A 24,707-nucleotide genomic window follows, 5' to 3' on the forward strand; every position below is an offset into this window, starting at 1 on the left:
GTATTCCTGGAGCTATTGCTCCTGTAGCATCTCCTTTGACATTTTATTGATTCTGCGGGCCCATTATACCAGCTCACAGGAGTACTTGGGCCATGCTACCAATTGCTGGGAGGTGAGGACTTCATTTCTAAGAGGGACCATATTCTACTTGCCTTACTTTACCTTAGGAGTGGGCTCACGGATTTGAAGGATACAAGGACTGAACGATTTTTAAGTGTGCCCCTTTTTTCCAGTACATGTTGAAGATATAATTTTGCACATGTTTCAATACATTCAGAAGTTACGTACAGAAGGACCTCAAGAATGGGTTTTCCAAGAGTGCAAGGTACATTCGTTTCACCAAATTTTTTTTAAGGAGCTTATCTATTTCTTAAAACCAATACATGTGAATTAATTTAAATTGAAAAAACTCATCAATGTCACCGCTGAAATTTGAAATTTTATTTTATGTTTTTTTTTAATTTTGAATAGTGCTACATAAGCTATAGTGTTCTCTGAGCCTTTTGTTCGTTGCCTAAGGCCTAGATAGCTTACAAATTTCCAAACAGAAAAGAAGGAATGAGATGAGAGGAAACTTAGCTTTTACTGAGCTCTGGTACCTCTCAGCTCCCTATATTGCCATGTCCTGGTTATAAGTCCCTACCATTGTACATACAATGGCTCTCTTAGTCTTCCCAGTGAATATTTGATAAATTACTAGTGAACTTAAAAGACCATATATTATTGAAAAACAATAAAAATGTTTTAAATAACTAAAGGAAGTAACTTTCCTTTTTATCTCAGAATTTTATTTCTGAAATGTTCCCTGCCCCTTCAAATGATTTTAAGTAATAATGCTTAGAAATAATCTAGCCATCATTGTATTATTTATTGTTTGAAGCAGGTAAATTCCATTACTTGCTTGGAAAAAAACTGACTACATTTTGGAATATTCTTTTTAAGATATTTTGACTTAATAAAATTTATAAAATCCATTTATTTTAACATGAGACATTATCTTTACCTGTGCAGAATCTTGATCACTGCAGGCAGCCTAGATAGTAACTTATTTTGACAGCTGTATTAGAAGGGCTTTTTTCTTTTGGTGTACTTTTCATGGCCCACTAAGATCAGATTTTGTGTGCCTGATGGAACATTCTGTGTGAGTTTATTTTCTTATTAATTTTTTGTGTAATAGAGATGAATTTTTATTCAATTTTTGCCTAGTTTTGCTTTTTTATTATATGTTTTGTGAGGGGTAAGCAGAATTGTTTCAGAAATTTAAAAGGTTATTTTCTCATTTGATTATATGTCTCGACTACATTTTTTCAAACATATATGTGTATATATATATAAATATATAAAATTACCTTATACTGAAAACAATGCTAACTCAGAAAATTTTTTTAAATTTAAGATGGAGTAAAAGGTGCATATACATGAGAGCCAAAATACTAGGAAACTATTTACTTATCAGAATTGATTGGCTGTGCCTAACTGAATTAATTTTCTGTTTTAGGATTTGAATGCTGTTGCTTTTAGGTTTAAGGATAAAGAGAGACCTAGAGGATATACATCTAAAATTGCAGGAATACTACATGTAAGTAAATTTAGAAAGTAATTGTGTGTAAGATATTTTGGAGTTACTTAATACATTAATTTTGAAGATTTCTTTAATTTTTGTTATTGTATACAAAAGGATATGAGAGAGATTTGTAGTATGTATGTAGATATGTAGAAAGAAGTTGTAGTATGGAACTTTTGAGTGCTCAATAAAAAACTTTGGTGTTCAATAAATGTTTAAAAATCCTCTCAACCTAAAATTTTCTGTAAATTGCTCAGAAAAAGAGTGATTTTCCTACTGGCTTTTAAAAAAAGCTACGGATATAAATTGCATATTGTTTGTTGTATAAAAAATTTATATATAAACTTAAAATAACTAATGGTCTAATGGACAAGAGAGTTGGCCTTAGAGCTAGGAAGGCCTGGATTCAAGTTCTATTCCTAATATATTACTGGCTCTGTGAGACTAGATGAGTCATTTAAGCTGTTAATGTTCTAAGAATGTAGGGCTATTAAGTTACCAAGAAAGGACTGATTTACATTGTAGAGGGAATTTCCACATTGGAAAGCTCCCTATACCAGTGAAATCACAGTTCAGTACCAAATGCTATTCCAAAAACAAATAATCTGGAATAGTTGGAACGAATTCCCCCTTGCTTTTGGTTTAAAAAAAAATTCTAAAATATATGTGGTTTGATTCCCATCTTGCTAGCATAAAGAGGCCAGAGGTGATGATTTTTACTTTCCCTCTACTGTGGGGATTAATAGTCACCATCCTGGGAAGTATGAATAAATGTGCCCTAGAGCTAATAATCTAATTGTTCAGCTGCTTATCCCAGCAGGTTCGTGGTCTCAGTACTCCACATGTCCTCAGTCCACCAAAAAGATCAGGAATTTTTCAGAATGGTTACAATTTATAGGATCTCCAGTCTTTTCAGTTTATCTAGCAATATAAACTGAAAAGACTGGAGATCCTATAAATTGTAAACTAGCCTTCTCTGAGGGGAGAGTAAAGCATAAAGATTGATTTTAAGGAAACTTTGAGGAATTTGGAGCCAGCTAGATTGAGGTGGGGCAGGAATTGGATAATGGTTCAGGTTAAGTATTCCCTTGAATTTGTGGATCTCTTGGTCATCTAGTCCAGGCTCCTCATTTTACAGATGAAGGAATCTGAACTCGGAGATAATAAATGATTTGCCCAATTTGCAGAGCCAGATTTTGAGCATAGGTCCTATGACTCCAGATTTAGTTCCAAATGTTGAAATTCAATTTGTGATCCTGACATGTATACTTGTCTAAATTTCCTTTAGTTTCTCATTTAGCTCAGTCCTGGCCATTCTTGTCTCCACTCTGCTTTGAGGAGGTAATTCACAAGCAGTACTAGTACTGAGTACTAGGCATACTGGTACAATAGTTTTTTCCCAGCAGAGGGGGGAGTACATCTCTAATTGAGCTAGACATTTAAAAAATGCCCTGTAGGTGCCAGCATTTTACAATTAAACCTTTTATTCTATAGCAGGCTATGTCTAGTATGTCTCATATTTGTATTCAAACAAATGAATTGTTGCTTTAAGATAAACTAATTTGCAGGATTATTTCACAAAAAATCTCTGAAATACAAAACCATGATGAGTAGAAAACTTAAGATTTGAGAAATTTTTTGTGGTAGAGCTAAAAGTTAACGTAGAAAGTCAAACCAAGGGTCTGTTATGTGTCGGGCACCATGATAAAAAGTATATATAATTTTTGCACTCAAGGAGCTCACAATCTTTTTTTTTTTTTAAACATTATTTTATTTGGTCATTTCCAAACATTATTCATTGGAAACAAAGATCATTTTCTTTTCCTCTCCCCCCCCTCCCACCTCTGCCATAGCTGACACATGATTCCACTGGGTATCACTTTTGTTCTTGATTCGAACCCATTTCCATGTTGTTGGTATTTGCATTAGAGTGTTCATTCAGAGTCTCTCCTCAGTCATATTCCCTTCACCCCTGTAGTCAAGCAGTTGCTTTTCATTGGTGTTTTTACTCCCACAGTTTATCCTCTGCTTGTGGATAGTGTTTTTTAGATCCCTGCAGATTGTTCAGGGACATTGCATTGACCCTAATGGAGAAGTCCATCACCTTCGATTGTACCACAATGTATCAGTCTCTGTGTACAATGTTTTCCTGGTTCTGCTCCTTTCGCTCTGCATCGCTTCCCGGAGGTTGTTCCAGTCTCCATGGAATTCCTCCACTTTATTATTCCTTTTAGCACAATAGTATTCCATCACCAACATATACCACAATTTGTTCAGCCATTCCCCAATTGAAGGGCATCCCCTCATTTTCCAATTATTGGCCACCACAAAGAGTGCTGCTATGAATATTCTTGTACAAGTCTTTTTCCTTATTATCTCTTTGGGGTACAAGCCCAGCAGTGCTATGGCTGGATCAAAGGGCAGACAGTCTTTTATCACCCTTTGGGCATGGAGCTCACAATCTTAAAATGTAAAGATATATAAATTGGATATATATATATCTATATATATATCTATATATATATAGATATATATATATATAATCACCTTAGAGGGAAGGCAGTAAGATTAAGAGGATCTGAGAAAGGCTTCTTGCTGGAGCTGAGATTTTAGCTGAGTTTTCAGGGAAGCCAGGAAGTAGAAACAAGGAGAAAGAACATATCAGGCATTGGGGAAGAGTCAGAAGAAAGGCAAAGGAGTCAGGAGGAAGAACAAGGAGGCCAGGAATCACTGGATCATAGAGTACTCAGGAGAATGCCGAAAAGAGGGTCTTGAAGAGTAAGGTATAAAGAACTTGGAAGGGTAGGAAGGGACCAGGTTAAGAAGGACTTTGAAGGCAACAGAGCATTTTGCCTTTGATCCTGGAGGTAAATGAGTAATGACTAGGATTTGAATAGGGTCAGAGCTGCTTTTTAGAACAGTTTGACAACTGAATATAGAATGGACTAGGTTGATGAAAGACTTGAAGCCAGAAAGATAACCACAAGACTTCTAAAGCACAGTCCAGGCATGAGGTGATTAGTTAGGACCACAACAGAAATGATGGCCATGTCAGGAGAGAGAGGGGAAATATTCAAGATATGTTACAAAGATAGGACCAGTAGAACTTGGCACAGATTAAATATGTAGGAGGTAGGAGAGCCAGAAGTTGAGGATGACACTGCAGTTCCCAGCTTGCGGGGTGACTAAGGTGATGGAGGTGCCTTCAACAGTGATAGGAAAGTTAGGAAGAAGCAAACTTATAGATAAGTGAATTTAGTGAAATTAAAAAAATATTTAATGTGTATTTTTGTTACTATGTGCTATATAGTAGGTTAAGACTATTTTCTTTTTTATAGTATTATCCTGTAGAAGAAGTGCTTGCAGCAGAATATTTGTTGGAAGAATTTCGACCTGATTTAATAGAGATGGTTCTTGATAAGCTGAGGCCTGAAAATGTCCGGTAAGTCATTTTGAAGATGACATTATAATAAACTTGAGTTTTAAAAGATGAATGAAAATTAGAATAACTTTTTAAGAAGAAACTTGTTTGTTCACTACTTATGACATATTTATGTAATTTAGTTTACAGCAAATGTTCTGAAGGTACTTTATAAGTAAAGCTGGGGAATAAATTGACCAAAAAAACCCCAATGGATACAATATTGCATTATTTAAATTCAGCTATCTTCAGCACTGCATCCCCATTGGTATTTTAAAGATCTTACTCAAAAAGAATTGGCATGTTTGCATTCAGAAATGCAGTAGTACCTCTGTTATCTGTCACTGTGGGACACTAAAGATTCCATGTGAACATTTCTGGAAGTAATTAACTCTTTATCTGCTTCATTTAAAAAAATATTATTTTTTTGGGAACCTCTCTAAACTTCATTATATATAACTGACTTTTTAAAAAGTATAATGTACCCATTTCTTTGGCTCTTGTCATAGAGGCAGCAAAATACAGTCAGACAGATCACAGACCCATAGGATCTCCAAATGACGAGTGCCCGAGAGATCATCTAGATCAGTTACATCTATTTTACTGCTGAGGAAAGTCAGGCCCAGAGAGAAGTGATTTTCCAAAGGCCACATTCATCATTAAAACTATGAATTATTATTGCTTTATGGCTCCCTACTTCCCTCTTTTTCAGTCTAAAGGAACAGTCTCAGGTCCAGTCAGCAGATCCTTTTGCCCCTCTTCACCAGCCTCAACTCGAAAGCATGAAGAATTGAACTCCTTCAGGAAGTTGTCACTCCCTTTTAAAGACATTTCTCTTGCGTCACTTCCTGTGTCTTCCCCTAATTTTACATCTAACAATCACAGTTGTCCCTCTGCTCTAGGACTGCCCAGAAGGCAATCAGTCAATTCTGATTCGTCACCCACTATCACACCATGGGTCACAGACCTCCTCCACTCAAATTTGAATGGAATGTTTGTACCTTTGGCGATTAAATCTAAAATGGCAGATCTTCATACTCAACTTTTAAGTAGGGTGTTTATACTTTTGGGGATTAAATTCTAAAAATAGGCCTGGGTTACAATTTAAATCTTCACAATCAGGGGATAGTTAATTTCATTTTCACAATTAGGGGAGAGTTAAATTTAATCTTCACAATCATATTCTGTCTTCTATTATATTTCTCTCTGTGTGTATTGTATTTCTCTTTATAAGCTCATTTAGAACAAGGACTATGACAACTTTAAATCTTGAATCCTGTGTGCCTAATGCAGTGTCCTAATTCAGCAGGTGCTTACTGAACATTTTGTTCAATTGAATTGAACAGAATTGTAGGAGTCTGTGATACATAAGAGTAGCTGCTTTTCTTCTTTGCTTTCAGCAGAAAGGTCTGCCTTTGGGATGAATGTACCTCCTGTCTCCCATCTTTTACATTTGCTTCATGTACACTTATAACAAGATTGATTACCTAGTTTCTCAAACAGCAGAGCTTGGCTTCTTTCCTTAAAGGGCTTTGATACACCTAGGCTTTGCAACAGCTAGTTCAGTTTCCTCAAAGCATTTTCTTTTTTAAACTTGCTTCTTGGGCCTCTGCTATGGTCTGAATTCTGGATTTTAATGGAGTACTTACCTACCAGGGGAGTGTTGATAGAATGTTAGAATCCTACAATGTTGGAGCCAGAAAGGAACTGAGAGGCCATCTAATCCATTGCCCCTCATTTTATTAATGAGGAAACTGAGGCTTTAGGGAATCGATTATTCAGGGTTACACAATGAGAATCAGAACTATCATCTAGGTCTCCCAGTGTCTAGCATTTCCATGTCAACCATTATGATAAGTTTCCTAGTTTGACCTAGAAGCTTTATTGGGTGTTGTTCTTTAATCAGCAACTGTTCTAGATGTGTGCATCCTTGTACCACTGAATGTGATTTCCAAACTGCTGAACCCTTGAGGAAAAAGTATTTCTAACTGTGCTTCTGAAATTCCAAAATGCCAAAGATTATTTGTACCCCATACACAAGTAGCAGATGTTATAAAGCTTGAATTCAGTCTTATAGACTTAGAATTTCCTTTGTTAATTTTTGAATGACTGAGTCTTAGGTTTACATCACATTGAGAAATGAAATTCTGCTTTTAGTAATTGTGTTCTTTCTACAGTTAGAACTGCATTTAACTTAAAACTAAATGCAACTAGTATAGGGGAAAATGGGTTTCATTGTAGGAATATAATGGAAATATACTTTTATTGAAGTACACAAAAAGTAATCATGATATCAAGGAGCTTGAGTAGAATTTCTTATGTGGTTTATCCATTGGAAAATTGAATTCAGTGAATATTAAAGATAGTCACTTCTGGACATAACACCAAATAATTACTTTTTCCCAGATAATGACTTTTATTTTAAGCTTAGGAAATTTGACTGGTCTTCCCATGGTGTTATCTTGGTGTTTAGTCTGGTACAGGTGCCCTTTTTTTTTTTAACCACACCTGTGATGTCATTAGTATAGGGAACTCACAATGAAGAAATTCCCCCCAATGCAGATTGATACCCACTCTACAACTTAGTCTTGAAATTTCCTGGGAAACTATTAAGTTATTTGCCCTCAAGGTCAGGTAGTCAGCAGGCATCAGAGGGGGGCACTTGAGTCCAAGTCTTCCTAACTAAAGCCAGTTCATACTCTACTGTGCTATGCCATCTCTCATATGTCAGTATCAAGGTTAAAAAGAATGAAGAGCAGACAGCAGAAGGGAACCTTCTTACCTTTGTGGTGTTGTTATAAAGTCCTCACTTTGATGGATCTCAGCTTCCTAGGAGCCTCCCTACCAGCCTGATTAAAAAGGACTCAGTGACCTGGCTACCAAACTTCTGTCCTTAGCAAGGAGGAGGCACAAAAGCTAGTTAGGAAATGTTCCTACTGGGATCAGGAGAGATTCCCCTCACAGTCTGTAATTCCCTCTAGGTTCATTCTATCTTTTTTTTTTTCTCTTTGAATACTCTTGCTGGAGAAGATTGAAACTAAATAGAAGACGAGTAGTTTTTCCTTTTCTCTGTCATGTTGGCATTTCTACATCTTCAGTTGTCTACTCTTTTCTTGTCCTGCTTACTATTAATATATTTTCAAAACCCATTTTGTTATTTTTAGCATTTTCCCCCATGAGCTTCTATTTGTTTTAGAACTTTAGCTGAAAGGTTTTATTCTTGGTTTTGTCTTTTACCTATAAGTCCATCTTTCCATTTTTCATGCTTGTCCTTTGAAATTTAAAATATGTGCTTTGCACATAGTATGCATTTGATGTTTTTTATTGAATTAATGAATCCTCTGTTTAGTAGTATTGGTTTTTTTAGATGCCTCCTTCTCACCTATATTGGAATTACTAGTGTTTATACATATTTTTAAAACTTCCCAAATATCATTTTAACTATTAAGCATTTATTTTATACAAAGCATCAGTCTTGATGCTGTGTTATACTGATAAGCTTTTTTTATCCTGGTCTTTGGTTATGGTATAAATAATCAACCAATATGACCAGCTTCTAAACTCAAATAGAGAAAACACAGTTTACATTATTCTTTAGCTCCTTAAAAAGCATTAATAAAAAGGAATATAACCATATAGATTACAGCTTTCTTCACATAGAATAGATCCAATGCTATATTATATATATATATATTATTAGAGTTGCCATTTTCTATGGAATTTGGGAAAAGGTCTGAAGAAAAAGAATTTTCCAGTCTGTTTTCTCTGAATTTTTCACAATTTCTTTTCCTAAAGCCTAGGCTAATGTTTTCTATTTTCCACCTGACATTCCTATAAACTCTCAGATATTTCTCTTCCAAGAAACAAAATTATCAGCAAAGCAAGCCAAGAATTAGGTAATCTACTTTTTGTAAGAATTAGTCTCTTAGGAGGTATCTGGGTATTTGAAGTCTCTTCTGTCTCCTCATTAATATGCTTTGCTGTGTCAGTTTAGTCTGTATCAAGAAAATATTTAGCAATTTCTGTCTTAATACCAAAAGCTCTTCATTATGTTCATATTCCTAGTCTTACAGATTTCTGTACATGTATACAACTTTATATACTCTCATCTTAGTAGGTATATTTTTTAAAAACAAATTGTACATTTCTATCATATTCTAATTATGTATTATACCATACAAAATTTCAGTAATGTCTATAAAAGCATACCTTGTGTTAAAATTTCAGGTTCCTTTCACTGCCCTCTACTTTCTCTGAATTACTGTGTAGCTGAATCAAGGAAACCAAACACTTCACCTGGCTTAAAAAAAAAAAAAACCTTCCTTTCTCTCTCAAAGACATAGCCACTGGGGGCAGCTGGGTAGCTCAATGGATTGAAAGCCAGGCCTAGAAATGGGAAGTCCTAGGTTCAAATCTGGCCTCAGACACTTCCCAGCTGTGTGACCCTGGGCAAGTCACTTGACCCCCATTGCCTTACCACTCTTCTGCCTTGGAACCAATACACAATATTGACTCAAAGATGAAAAGTAAGGGTTTTTAATTAAAAAAAAAAAAAAAGATAGCCACTTACTAGAGAATTAAGTTGAAAGTACCATATGTGCCTCGAAGTCCCTTTGGTTTCCTATCCAGGACTTCAGGGACTCTTTCGAGATGCTTTCTAGATTTCTGTTGGCTACGTTACTCATTGATTAGTGAACCAGTGGAATCAGATAGCAATTACTAGATGTTTGGGGTGTTGGAAGGTTCGCTTTAGCATACTTCAGGGAGATATAACATGCCTTTTGATTTATCTTTTGATTATGTCTGTCCACAATTGCCTCTGTCTTCTTCAGTAGGAACTCTCATTATTGTGTCTTTTCCTTCTGGATGCTGTAACAGTTCTTTTCTCATCTCTGGTGATCCAGTGGAGCCTGCTGCTTCTTCAGAGTAGTCAAAGTTCCCACACCAGTAGAATCTCATTTTTGTAGTGCACAATTTCTTCTTTCTGTTCTGTTACCTTTTACTACTTGTTAAATTCTTAATTGCTTTAGCTTCCCCTTTCTTTCCTCAGACTTTTTGTTCCTGTCATTTTTGTCTTTGATTCTTGAGTACCTATCATCTAGCATGGTGCTTAGCATAAAGTAAGTGTTCAAAAAAATGCTTGCTGAAGTGGTAGAGTGTGTTATTTCCTCTGTTTTGGCTAGGAAATTTTCATTTTCTCTAAAATAGAGCAAAAAGATTTTTTTTTTCTCACCCTTAATAGTTTCTCTGACAGCAAGTACACTGTATTTACAGGAGATCTGATAATTGATGATTACTTCAGATAAGAAAAGACACATAGTAAATTACTGCAACTTGGACTAGAATCTGAGAGTATTTCTCTGTCTTACTAGGATTTTATGGCCTACCAGGATTTAAAAAAAATTTTCCCCCATGTCAATTAATAGTTCCTCAGGGATATAAAGTTGACACTTTTTTTGTTGTTCATTTTTTGTTCATAGGGTTGCAATAGTTTCCAAGTCTTTTGAAGGACAAACAGATCAGACAGAAGAGTGGTATGGGACACAGTACAAACAAGAGGCTATACCCGATGAGGTCATCGAGGTAAGGTTCACCAAGTCAGTGAATAAAGTTTAAAATAAAGCAAGAAAAAAAGTTCTTTGCTGTATTCTTCCAAAATCTGAAAAATTATTAAAAATCATCGTTTCTGAGTTCATTTTTGGTTTGCATAGCCTCCTATTCATTAATAGGAAGTCACAAGATAGATTGAAGGTTTATGCCAGACTCGTGATAGACAGATATGTAGGGGGACAGAGAAGAAAGAGGAAAAGAGGGAAATCAAGAGATTGTTTTTAGGTTTTTCCCAGTTTGTCTTTTCTGGCATGTAACATCTGAAATAGTTCATACTTTAGTGGGGCTTTGACAATCTCCATATTGTAAAATAGGAGCTCTGGTGTTTCTTAATATGACAGAAACAATTCTGTTAGTTCCATCAGTCCAAGATGTGTGCAAAGTTGAAACTTCATGTTCTGATGTTGTCTCCTCCAATTTGATTATGCCTCCTCCTAGCTGAGCTGAAGAAGGTAGACTTTAGAATAAATTAAAATAAACTTTTCTTTTTTACAAAATTTTAACTATACAGTAACCATTAACAAATATGAACATTCAGGATAAAAAGAAACAAATTAAATAAAATGTGATTCTACTTAAAAATCCTAAGCTCTAAATAATTTTAAGGTTTTTAAACCAAAAAAATTCCTTTTTTAACTTTTGTTCCTCCCCATTTTACTTGCTTCATTGCATTTTTCTAATTTTATTTTTATTATTTATTTTTGCATAACTAGTATGTATAATGTATATGTGCAATATATATTTCTAATTCTGCTTTCTTCATTCTTTGTGGTTTTGTTAGTCTTCTCATATTTGTATTTATTCTATACATTCCATAGCTCTGTAATATTCTGTTATGTTTGGGCAAGATTTATTCAATCATTCCCCAGTCACAGGATATATGAGACATTTATAATTTTTTTTTACTATCATAGGTAAAGCTGCTAGGAATAGTTTTATCTTGAGTAACCTTAGATTTTGTCCTTAATAATTGGTTCACTTAAAAAATAATAATAATAATTGGTTCACTGGGCCACAATTTATGAAGTCTTATAACTCTTTTAAAACAAACTAACTCTTTACAGTTCACTACTAGGTAAATTAGGCTGTGTAAAGATTTAAATTTAGGGGAGACGGGGAGACTGAGGCAGGTAGAAATTAGTTTCTCTCTGCAAGGAGTATTATATTTTTTTAGAGGTTTATTGAAGATTAAGGATTAAAGAAAATACAGGGTAAGAAACACGTGTCCAGGCCATAGAGTGGCCTAGACACAACCTCACCTACATTATGAAAAAAAGCCAGGCCTGCCCCAAAACGGAAGTCCAAGAGAGAGAAAAGACTCCTCAAAAGCCTTTGAATCAGCTTAAATACCTTCTCGATCTCGGCCCAGTTGAGATTACAAGGCATTCTGGGGAAGTGGAGCAAAGGCTCGTGGGGATTATAGTCCTGTATTCAAGTCTAGTTTTTACAGCCAGCAGCTTCAAGGTGTAGTAGAAAGAATATTAGATGTAGGAATCAAGTTCTGTTGAAGTTCTGACTCTAGCTCTATTTAATTGGGTAAAACTGGAGAGATTATAGAGATCTTTTTAACCTTTTGGAACTTCCTTTTTTTTGTTATTCTCATGATTGGGTTGGAGTGAATGATTTCTCTAGTCTCTATTGACCCTTTAACAGCCTATAGTTTTATCATTACTTGTCAAGTACTATCTGATCCCCACTATATGGTCTTCATTGAGATTAGCCAGGTTATGATAATAGCTAACACTCATAGAAAGCTTAAAATGTTTCAGGCACTGTATTAAGTCAGCACTTTATTATCTCAGCAGATCCGCAGCCACAATCTAACTGAGGCAGTCAGAGGTTAAGTGACTTGCTAAGAGCCACATGGCTAATAAATGTCTGATTCTGGATATGAACTCATATTTTCCTGTCTCCGGGCCGTGGTGCTCTGTTCATGAGGATGCCACCAGCTGCCCCTGTCTTTACAGTCAAGCCCTACTTCCTGATTAATGACTTTGGACAAGTTACTTAGGCAACTCTCTTAAGACTGTTAAATCACAAAGTAGGGACTGCATTGCTGGAGGGAGTACTCACCATGAAGTGATTATTTCATATGCTAGTGAAAGCAGAAGACTAGTTCTTGTTCTATTCCTTTTAATGGAAGGGAGTTCTCAATGATGAAATCCTTTAAGTGAGATTAAAACAGGGTTATAAATCACTGATATTTGTTTATTATTTATTAGTTTTTCTCTTAAACCCTTCCCTTCCATCTTAGAGTCAATACTGTGTATGGGTTCTAAGGCAGAAGAGCAGTAAGGGCTAGGCAATGGGGTCAAATGACTTGCCCAGGGTCACATAGCTAGGAAGCATCTGAGGCCAGATTTGAACCTAGGACCTCGCATCTCTAAGCCTGGCTCTCAATCCACTGAGACACCCAGCTGCCCCAAATCACTGATCTTTAGAGTAAATATTTCCTTGAGTAAGTCTTTCTCACTCATTTACTGAAAAGAAGAATATGTTACAGTATTGGGCTTAGAGTCAGAAGACATAGGTTCTAGTCCTATCTCCTCTGGTCATATAGCCATGGGAGCCATTGAACCTTTCTGAGACAAATGTTCTGTCATCTGTAGAATTGGAGTAGTACTTGTAATTACCTATATCATAGAAATGTTTTGAGGAGAATGCTTCATAATTTATAAAATACAAAGTAAATGTCAATACTCTTATATATTTTCATTACTGTCATAACTGTTATGAGACAGAAAACTACTTATAGTACAAATCCAACTCAAAGGTCAAGACAGCTACAGCTTAAAAAGCCCAATTGTGAGTAGAAAGTTTGAAGTTGGGGGAGAGAAGTGATTTGGGCCAGGCCATGAATATAGGCTGATGAGTTAGAAAATTTCCGACTAGCCTGGCTATCCATCTATGGAAAGAAATAATTTTTCATAGTTGAAAGATAACCATTTCTAAAAATATGAATAGGTGAGTGGAGCCCTTGGCATTGCTTCCTGCTCTGTACACGTTTAATTTATTTAGTCATGCACATCATTTATTAATAATATTATTTTACATTAATGGTCTGTGATTGGATTAGCTTAGTTCATTATTAGGCCATGCAAATAAGGTACCATGGTCATGAGCATGATTCTGTTGTTCTTATCGGGTGTACTCATCATGCCCTAGTCTTAGCAAGTGAAGGAATTGGATTACAAGGACTGACCGTGGTGGAAGTGTGTGTATTGATGGATCAGTATAAAACCAGTATCACCAGTAGTAGTAGTGCTTAGCTTCTGTGTGTAAAAGATATTATGCAAATGCTCTGGCACAATATTGACCTTAAAATCATTATTATCATTAAAGAAGAACACTTTAAAGACTTTTGGGGCCAATTTAATTTTCTTTCATTTTCATTCCAGAAATGGAAAAATGCTGACTTAAATGGAAAGTTTAAGCTTCCAACAAAGAATGAATTTATTCCTACAAATTTTGAGATCTTACCACTAGAAAAGGAAGCAACATCATACCCTGCTCTTATTAAGGTAACCGTTACAGTTTGTGTCTTATAATTTCAGTGCTGGGTCTGAAAAAAAAGGGAAAATAATATATATAATTTTTTTATGATATCTTGGCATTTGGTGTTGTGTCCTATATAGTGTCTGTAATCCCAGAGGGTGTGAGGAGAACAAATTTGTAATTCAGAGGAAAGGATAGCCAACAGAGCATTTTAACTTCTATGAAGACAGATGAAGAGACCTGAGATGACTTTCTCTGAAGGAGGAAAAAAGGTTAAGTTGTAGCAAATACTTTACCAGCATTATATATAGAAGGGAGTGACTTTGTTTTCTATTTGTTCTCACCCAATAAAAAGAAAATAAGCTTATGTTTACTTTGTAAAAATTATAGGGAAATTTTGTAAAACCCTAGAATTGCCCACTAAGGTCAGTAATTGCATTTCCTGTCATTGAAACATTTTGACATAGGTTTTATTCTCATCTAGCTGAAACAAATATTCTTAACCTGCAGTCCATAACCTAAAAAAAATTATAACTATTTAGTCACATTTTATTTGTAACCCTAGATATTTTTTTATTTATTTGAAAACATTGTTCTGAGGAGAGAGGAATCCATAGGCTTTAACTAGACAGCCAGATGTAGGGGTTAGGTGTGCTCTATGACCCAGGAAAAGTTAAGCATCCTTGGTCTAGAGAAATTGCATGAAGTTTGGAGTGGGGATTTTATGACTCAAAAGTTCTTTCAGCCTTATGTCAATTTTTCTCTTTTCTGTGTTTTTTTTTCCCTGAGCTCTCACTTGCTATCTTTTTGCTATTGAAATTACTTAGAACTTGGGGATTTAATTTTTCATATGAAATGTAACTTTTTTTTTAAGCTTTATTCCAATTTAGTCATTTTTTAAAGTTGGGAAAGTGAGGCCCTAATCTATAAAATAAAAGGATTGGACTAGGTCACTAAAAGTTCCTTGCTAAGATTCAGAGTCTAATGATCCATGATTTTGATCTGCATAGTAATGTAGAAATTTGTTTTTCATTTGAAGTTATGAACTGGGGAGCAGTTGGGTGGCTCAGTGGATTGAGAACCAGGTCTAGATTAAAATCTGGCCTCAGACACTTCCTAGCTGTGTGACCCTGGGCAAGCCCCTTAACCCCCATTGCCTAGCCTTTGCTACTCTCCTGTTTTAGAATATTCCACTCAAAATTATGAGGGAGGAGGGTTCCTGGATTAGGGAATTGATAAAAGGAATATAGGAAGAATTCTAGAGCCTGGGAAGGTAGACATCTTAGCACTTAATGAGACATGGGAGACAGGAAAGCATCAGTGATAGCACTGAGGTTCTAAATAGAGGAAACTGATTAAATTTTTAGAGCTTCTGATTAAAATGTGAAAGAAAAGAACAAATTGGTCTGGGGGAAAGCTGATTATCTCAGTTATTATTTTAGGGTAAATACAAACAAACTTATTAAACCTCTATCTCTTGAAGTGTATTAGAGTCACTTTAGATGAGCTTCTATCTCTCTTATGCATAAAAGAAATTCAACTAGTCATGCTAACCATCCTAGAAATTTTGTAGGTCTTTAATTAGAGTTCATTATAGTGTACACATCCTCTATCTCCTAGCCTCTGTTCTTCCATCCTATCATTGCTATCCATTCCCCAGAGAAGTACCTGTTGACTGAACTCCCTCTAGCACTGGATTAGCAAATAGGGTAGGCAGGAATTGCTGACTTAAGTGGCAAACAAAACTGTAACAGATTATAAGATTGTGAGTGTTTAGGGTGGTTGAACTGAAGGCCTTCCAGGAGCATATCTTGGGCTCCTGTCTGGTATGCCTGCTGTCATCCCAGCAATGATGAGGAAAATGGAAAGCTTTACACAAACTGCCCATCTTTGTTGTAACAAAACAATCCATTTCTTTGTCATAGGATACAGCCATGAGCAAACTCTGGTTTAAACAAGATGACAAATTTTTCTTACCAAAAGCTTGTCTCAACTTTGAATTTTTCAGGTATGTGGTATAATAAATTCATCAACTTTATTTCTTAAATGTTATTATTCTTTCAGGCTCTAGGACTGCAAATAAAAGGAATTATTTTTGAGAGGTGCAAGTTGATAGAGTCTGATAATATAAAGATACTGTTTTGCTGATGTCACTTTCTAGTAAATTTTAGAACAAAAGATAATGAGCTTTATTTTCAGCTAAAGTATGTGTGTATACTCTCTCTCTCTCTCTCTCTCTCTCTCTCTCTCTCTCTCTCTATATATATATATATATATATATATATATATTTTTTTTTTTTTTTAGGACAGACTTAAAAGCCTGAGGATTGTGGAGAAGGTTATTATCATTAAAGAAAAAGTAGAGAATTTTTCCATGAGTAGTAAATAGCCTTGCCTAGAGTCAGGCAAATGGGCTAAATGATTTCTTCAGGCTCTTTTCTTTCCTGTAAAATTGTACTAATTGCCAGCCTGTCTTATTCTCATTTAAAAGGAAGGAAAAATCTTAGTAAAATTTTATTAGTGAATAATTTCTCATTTTATGTTTTCATTAATCTAAATCGATTATTGTTCTAATTGGGAAGATATTTTTATCACCAGGTTCTGTTACAATAATTTGTTGAGAAACATTTGTTCTTGGATTTCATAATTATCGGATTTTTAAAGCAAATAGAAAATTATTCTTAAGATCAGTATGGGTTTAAATGCCATCACTGTGGTCACTAGCTTTTTAAATGCAGTGATTTTTAGGGTTTTTCTTTCCATATTTGAAGCAGAAGAACCTGAAATAAATTGTGTAGATGTGTGATGTCTTGTCACACATCTTTTTTGGGGGGAAAAGCAAAAAGAATCTTTAAATTAAAAAATGGCTGTTTCCCTAAAAGTTGTACAAAAATTGTGGTAGTTCAGAAATTATGTTTTGTAGCACAAAATTCATACATGGTTTAGTGCATTAATTTTCTCGGGATACAGATGGTGTTTTTTCATTGTGAGTCCTTGAGGATTGTCTTAGATCACTACAGTGCTAAGAATAGCTAAGTCATTTATAAATGACACATTGACTTTCATGTTAAATTTTGGAGACAGTCAAGATTAGTATAAAGCAAACTTTGTATGCTTATCATTTTCACATTAACATTTTTTAAGAAAATGAAAAGTTTATAATATTCCAATGGCTAATGATACACATTAGATTTTTTTGTCAAACCTAATGGGAGTTTTTTCTTTTGTATTCTTGACAATTGCCCAGCAAAGGAGACCCTCATCATCTGTAGAATAAATTGATAATTAATGTATGTATCAAAATTCATTTGTGGTTTTTAAAACCAGCTACAATTTTTATGTTTTCAGAGACATATGGGTGACAAGATTAGAAAATCAAAGGGTAATATCAATATTTAAACAAATGTACTAGAATTTATGCAACCAAGATACCGTTGCCCTATTTTAAAGTAGTCCCTTTGGAAAGCTATCCATTTTATTCCATTGAAGTTGCCACTGGGCAAAACCTTTTTAGACTATTTTTGGGATGGGTGACAGAACCTGGTATGTATTTTTTTTTTAGTTTACTCTAAATAATAGATAGCCTTCATCCTTTGACAATGAATTTTATATTTAGAAGGTCATTCCAAGTTGAATGGGATAGATGACAATCTGAACAATTCTGGTTTTGTTCTGAAATTACATGTGACTATAAAGTAGTGACACCTATACATGTGTATGGCTCATAAATTGACTCTGAAGACAGTCCTCACAGAAAACTTGCACCACTAAAACAAGGACTACAGTAATGTATAAATTAAGACCAACACTAAAGGACAGGGGATCTCAGATAAAAGGCATTGATCAGCATTGGTTCTAGGAGATTGTCAGTGCAACACTGCTTTCTTCTTGATGAAGCAATGATGAATTACAAGTGTGTAATGTTGCCATGCTATGCTCTTATAGTTATAAGTACTGTAGCTGACAATTTGCTTATCTAGTACTTTTATTTTATTTTTAGTTATAAATAGAGGATGCTATGAGTAGAGAGATAACTAGGAAGTGATTGCAAAATAAAAAACATAATAAGGTATTAAACTTTTTTTTAGAATAGTTCCTAAAATGTGAGCAATAAAAATTTGATTGGAATAAAGATAGGACCTCCCCAGGGTTGCTGTTTTGAAAAATAACACTTATTTGAATTTATAAATTCTATTTCCTTTTTGTTGTTATAATTTTAATAGATTTAATTATTTTGTAATAATGCTTTGATATAAAAATATTTTAAATTTTCTAACAGAATAAAAAGAAATGTTTATGCTATAACATAAAGGATTCAGATGTGCTATAAGGAAGAAGTGACTTTGTTTCTCACAGGAATGGGTTGCTAGTTCTAGGAATTTTCCTGAAATGGAGAAAAGGATTCTGTGAGGATTTTGATTACATGTAAAAACTGACTCCTGGAAGCAGTAGTCACATTCAATAACCTTCCAAATTTCCTTCTACCCTCTTCTGAGAGTTTTTTTCTTTTATTTGAGGGTATTTTTTTCTCCCAAAGCATAGAAAGGAAATTGTCATAAAGAATAACTGAGACTTTTTGTGTCTTTTAAAAAACATCACCGATTATTAAGTTAGTTGTCTATTTGTGATCTGAAATCAGAATGACAATATAAGCACTTCTTGGGCAATGAATACTTGACTTATCAATCATAAAGCTGACTAGGTCACCACAGCAAGAGCCTCCATTCTCAATGCTGACATCACTGTGGACTTTAGCCACTCCCACCATTGGTTTTTCACTTTGTGCTCCTAATCCAGGGGTCCCCAAACTTTTTACACAGGGGGCCAGTTCACTGTCCCTCAGACTGTTGGAGGGCCGGACTATAAAAAAAAAACAAACTATGAACAAATCTGTATACCACTGTCTGAGATAGCGGAGGCTGCAGCGCTGGCTGTGATGGGCCTGTCACACCTTGCACAGGCCCATCACTGCCACCACTATACCGGGCAGCAGTATACATAGTGCATAATCCCCTCCCCCAGATCGCTGCTCACCTTGCTGATATCTTCCATTGGGCAGCCACATAATCCTTTGCACGGCACCTCATTCTCCTGTTACTCTCAGAACAAGGCAGAACGCAAAGGATTATGTCATTGGAAGTAGTACTATTTGTGAGCGATGCTATGCTTTGCAGCACCGCCACATACAGTGCTCCTCTCACTGACCACCACACCAATGAAAGAGGTGTCCCTTCCGGAAGTGTGGTGGGGGCTGGATAAATGGCCTTGGGGGTCCTCAATTTGGGGACCCCTGCCCTAGACCCTTAGAGGCTCTAGGAATTGTCCTTATTCTCACTGTTATGAGGAGTTGCAAGGGAGTCACTCACTATTAATACTGTCAGATAAAAGGGGCAAAAAAGGATTTCTGGCTCAGTATTGGACCTAGAGGGCTTTGGGGTGGTTCAGGTTGTATTTCTAGTGTATTTTTAAGTTGGAACTTAAAAAGTGGAAAATGAACAGTTTATGTAGCAAATTCGTTCTCTAATGCTATTAATACTGTACATAAATTACATTATAGCTTTTGTGGTTGGGACCCTAACCACCAATTACAATATTATTTTTGTGGGACAACATCATCTGTTGCTAAACTGGGCAATGCACACAAAATTTTCAATAATGACTGTGTTTTAAAAGCAAATCTCTATTGAAAAGAAGGAATGATAAAGGAAAATTTTAAACTTTAGAGTGAGAATAGAATTTTCTATTTTCTAAAGAGTAATTTTTTTTACATGTCTTTTAAAGCTTCCTAAGAAATTTAAACCCTTACCTTCCATCTTGGAGTTAATACTGTGTATTGGTTCCAAGGCTTCAGAAGAGTGGTAAGGGCTAGGCAATGAGGGTTAAGTGACTTGCCCAGGGTCCCACAGCTGGGAAGTGTCTGAGGCCAGATTTGAACCTAGGACCTCCCATCTCTAGGCCTGATTATCAATCCACTGAGCCATCCAGCTGCCCCCGAAATTTATCATTTTTGATAAGTGATTTCTTTATACTTTTTTCTTGTGATTTATGAAGGTATTATGTAATCACATTTTAAATATGAACAAAGCAGGCACTTAAATTTGGAAGACAACAAAAAACACTAGGTTTTTTCCCCTTTCAGTGTTTAAACACGTATTTTAACTTTGACATCAACATAGGTTAAAAATTGGCTTTGATATCAATAGTTAATTGACTTAGAATTAATCTATTTCCGTAGAATTAAATGTCTAGATCATGTTCACTATTTTGTTCCTTCTGCATTTTAGGTAATAATTTATAGCATGGTATAATTTGTGGCATGGTGGGATGGAGCTCAGAAGCCTGGTTTTGGCTTAAATTCTACCAACTGAGTGACTTTGGAAAAGTCACTTTTATCTTTTTGGGTTTCATTTTTCCACCTTTGTTAAAAGAAGGGAATTAAAGTGAGCATTAAATGGTTTTTACTCACTTACTTGTCTTCTGCACAGTCATGTGTTGCAAATTGCCCAATGTGAAAATAGTTGGATAACTTGTTTATGCTGGCATTGGGGTAAAAAAAACTGAAGCAGCATATTTAAAGTTGTCAATTCTCCCATTCAAGCTTGTTTCCTCCTGGACTTGGAAAAGTAAAAAATTCCTTCCTCTCATTGAAGTTTGTCTTAGTAGGAAACAGCTTCTTCCCCAGCAGCCATATAACATCCAACTATATGATCCTCCTCAGAGGAGGGAGCACAGGAAAAGCAGAGTTTTGCAGTGTCTTTTTTGGGGTCAGTCTCACTGCCCATCTGCTCTGTTGCAATTCATAGTAGTTATAAGTGTGGCTCTCCGTGGCATTTGGAGGGAATAATTCAGTTTAACATTTTTATCAACTTGGGTACAGACTTAGTTGACATGTTCATCACAGTTTTGGACAACATAATGCTGGAAGGTGTTACCTAATAAACTAGAACATTGTTGAAATCCAAAAAGATACGAATTGTTCTAGGTTGGAGACTGGCTCTGAGAATAAATATTGAAGCTCTCAGATCAGTTCTAAAGGTTCAAAGATGGGGGTGCTAAATTATAATTCAGAATGAGTCCATAGCATGGTGTGTTAGCTAATAAAGGCAATGAAAATTTAGGCTATCTTACTAGAAGTAGTGTCTAAAGCAGTGAAGGTTAATCTGGCCAGATCACAGTTGTTATTTTGGATTCATGTGTGTATTTTTAGGACAAATTGTAGCACATCTAGAGGAGGCGAGATCAGGTTAGGATAGTGGAAACTCAAAAATTATGCAGCCTAGGAATCCATTAAATTTAGCTTAAAGAGAAGATTTAATAGGAAAAAATTACTTTCCAGCATCTAAAGACTTATGGAATAGGAAAATTACATATTCTGTTTGGTCCAGAGAACAGAAATGAGACCTTTGGGGGAAGTGCTATGGAGCCAGTTTTCAGCTCAGTTAGAAGGAGCTTGCTTACAGTCAGTGCTGCCCACTCCACATTGGAAGGGGCTGCCTGATGAGATAATGAGCTCTCCCGTACTAATGATCTTTAAGCACTGGCCAGATGATGCTTCTCAGAGATGTTGGATGGCTCTGTCTATGCCATAGGCATGGAATAGCCTCGGATTTCTCTGAGTCTATCCAAATCCCCAGACTGTGTTTCTCAATGATCCATGTACCTTCTTCATCCTATTAAGCACAAGCTGAATGGTTCAATATACGTTCTGTGATTCTACCTCCCTACTCAAGCGGATTATCAAGATTGAATTTTATATGTAGAGAGATAGATCCTCCACAAAGTAGATGGCCCAACTGTGTGTCTTGCGTTCCATCTAAAAAGGCCGAACCAAACTGGGAAATAATAAACCAGCTCTTTTACTTTGCACGTTTTCTTCCAGCCCATTTGCTTATGTGGATCCCTTGCACTGTAACATGGCCTATTTGTACCTTGAGCTACTCAAAGACTCCCTCAACGAGTATGCATATGCAGCAGAGCTTGCTGGCTTGAGCTATGACCTCCAAAATACCATCTATGGGATGTATGTAAGTACCCAGATTCTAGAGCCTTCCACTGATCAACACTATTTTATATTGATTTGATGGAAGCATTTTTAATGGAGGATATGAATTTAATTTCTTTTTTTAATCTTTGACTAATTATATTTTCTCATCTCTTACATTTTAAGTTCGCTCTCATTCTAGGTCTTCAGTGATATTTCTATTCCTGTAAGCCAGTTCTTTTTTTCCTCCATCTCTTTAATTAGATCATAAGGTTTTTCTTGCCAGATACAGTTTTAGACCCCTATCTATGGTTAGCTTTGTCCATTTTGGTTTCAGAAGTCAAAGTTTCAAAAGGAGGGGAATAAAATTCTTCCTATCAGCCTGAAATAAAATGTTCTCTTACATTCTTTTCCTTGAAATCCAGGCCAGGAGGCTGCATATTCATACTCTTCAGTCATGTTTCTTCATTATCATGTCACCCCTTGAGGTATCAAAGCATTTCTTTTGTTTTTCTTTTTGTTAGTCGCTACATTTATGCTGATCCTCTCCATTGCAACATGACATACCTGTTTATCAGGTTATTGAAGGATGATTTAAAAGAGTATACATATGCAGCTCACCTCTCAGGTTTGAACTATGGCATTGCATCAGGAATGAATGCAATACTTGTAAGTAAAAAATGGAAGACCAAAAAGACACATGAATAGCATAAAAGCCTTTTCTCGAGCTTGGGAAAACATTAACTACTGCATTTCTAAGTGAGATGGTTGATATTTTTCTCTTTGCATCTTTTCTCTTGGATGAGAAATGCAACTACATTTGAAGCATTAATGATTAGTTATCAAGCTGTTTGTCTATAAATGTGTGTGAGCTATCTTCACTTGCATTCTTTACCTGTTTTAGATGTTTGACATTGATTCATACTAAAAGCATGTTACTTTTCCCATGCTTATAGAAAAATTAACATCTACAAAGGAAAATATAATTCTGTTTTTGACATTTTTTTTCAAAGATTCAGAAAGCCTGTATGCATGAGTGTATGAGCTCTTTGCTTTCCTTGAAAATATATGTGCTATGACTTTTAAAGCATTATCAACATAGAGTATCTCTAGAAAGATCTGAAACTTTCTTCTTTAAATTTGTTAAAACTAAAGCATTTTCACCCCGTTTGGCATGCAGTTCATTTCTAAATTAACATTCTTTTGGTAGTGTACATTCATCTTCTATACTTTATAATTCAGGAGCAACCTGATATAGATAATCTGCTGCATATAATCTTTGGAATTCTCAGCTAAAAGGTCTCTTTATTGTAGTGACTTTCTATGCCTTTATCAAATTTCATCACCAGTGGTTTGGTTTTATATTCTTATATGATAAGATAGTTCTTTCTCAAAGAATTATTCATATTTTTAAAGTTCAAAGGCGGCAACAGGTATAAAGGACAGAAATTGTCTCTTTGCTCCCTTCTCTCCTCCTACCACCATGTTCCTCCAACCCCTGGTCCAGCCAAGTCCAGCCTTGTCTACCCTCTAGTCCTAGCTTAGGAGTTGAGATTTTAGTCATTCCCTGATTCTGCCACTTGGTAACTAGATCTTAAGACAAGACACGTTGCCTCTTGTAGGATCATAGATTTTCAGCTGTAAATCTATTTACAGCTTCAGAGGCTAGTCTAACCTTTTGGTTTTATAGATGAGCAAACTGAGATCTAGTGAGGGTCCCAAAGGACATCAGACTCCAAGATCCTTGGTGGTAAAATAAAAGGGTTACAACTAGGCAATTTTTCCTAACTAGCATTTAAAGCAAAAATTGTATTTTTAAGTGGGATATAGATAATTCTATTTACTGATGAATCTTCTCAAATTCTAGTAATAAAGGACTTTTAACATCAATACTTCCTTTTCTATTTGGAAGGAAATAGTTTTGCTTCTATTTGATAATCTCCGAGTAAGGATAAAGTTGGTTTATCTAGTGTTTTCCTCAGAAGCACCTTGTGAGGTATTTAAGAAAACACTGAAATAACATAAAGTCTTGCCCTTAGTCACCTAGTCTTGACAGTGGCAGAACTAGCAGAAGAAGGAGAAATCTTGGTCTCCAGCATCTCTACATCTCTACTCTCGGCCTTGCTGCTTGGATGTCTGAGTATTTCATGAAGTTACTGTATGTACTTAAGCACTACTTAAGTACTTCTGAATGAAACATGCCCCAGGAGATGTACATCTCCAAGGAAAATGCCAGAGATCTAGCTCTGGGGTTGTGCTCTACTGGGGAGTTTAAGCAGTCTAAAGTCCCAGGTTCCAGTCCTGGCTCTTCTGTGGCTATGTGCCCCTGGCTACGTGATCTTTTCTCTTTGAGAGGTTTCTGTCCAAGCAGGAAAATTAGCACTACTGAAAATATAAAGGCAGTCAATTAACTCTAGAAATGTGAAGGCTCAGTGGATTTGGAATCCCAAGATTTCTGATGGAAACTCTACCTGGCTACTTTGACTGTCTGTAGAACCCTGGACAAGCGTCTTCTCTTTCTTGGGCCTTAGTTTCTGCATCTATTAAATGATGTGTTTGGACTAAATGATTTCTATGGTCCCTTCAAGTCCTAAATCCTATGTGTCTGTGCCCATATTTGAGCCATTATCTTTTCA

At 35.7% G+C, this 24,707-nt stretch overlaps 1 protein-coding gene across 7 annotated transcripts in view; it reads left to right on the forward strand.

Annotated features, from left to right (window-relative positions):
• The window catches only part of IDE (insulin degrading enzyme), a 130,970-nt gene that overhangs the window by 85,195 nt on the left and 21,068 nt on the right, over nucleotides 1-24,707 (forward strand). For 6 of the 7 annotated variants that reach the window (XM_056802483.1, XM_003339947.4, XM_056802479.1 and 3 more), the window contains 7 exons: nucleotides 234-325; nucleotides 1,499-1,579; nucleotides 4,903-5,006; nucleotides 10,466-10,568; nucleotides 13,994-14,116; nucleotides 16,016-16,098; nucleotides 21,970-22,114. In XM_056802483.1, the coding sequence (XP_056658461.1) occupies nucleotides 234-325; nucleotides 1,499-1,579; nucleotides 4,903-5,006; nucleotides 10,466-10,568; nucleotides 13,994-14,116; nucleotides 16,016-16,098; nucleotides 21,970-22,114 (731 nt within the window). Of the gene's footprint in view, nucleotides 1-167; nucleotides 326-1,498; nucleotides 1,580-4,902; nucleotides 5,007-10,465; nucleotides 10,569-13,993; nucleotides 14,117-16,015; nucleotides 16,099-21,969; nucleotides 22,115-24,707 lie in introns of all 7 variants that reach the window. The other variant, XM_056802489.1, reaches the window with a different exon arrangement.

This window comes from Monodelphis domestica, chromosome 1, assembly GCF_027887165.1.
Source record: "Monodelphis domestica isolate mMonDom1 chromosome 1, mMonDom1.pri, whole genome shotgun sequence".
Classification (NCBI taxonomy): Eukaryota; Metazoa; Chordata; class Mammalia; order Didelphimorphia; family Didelphidae; genus Monodelphis; species Monodelphis domestica.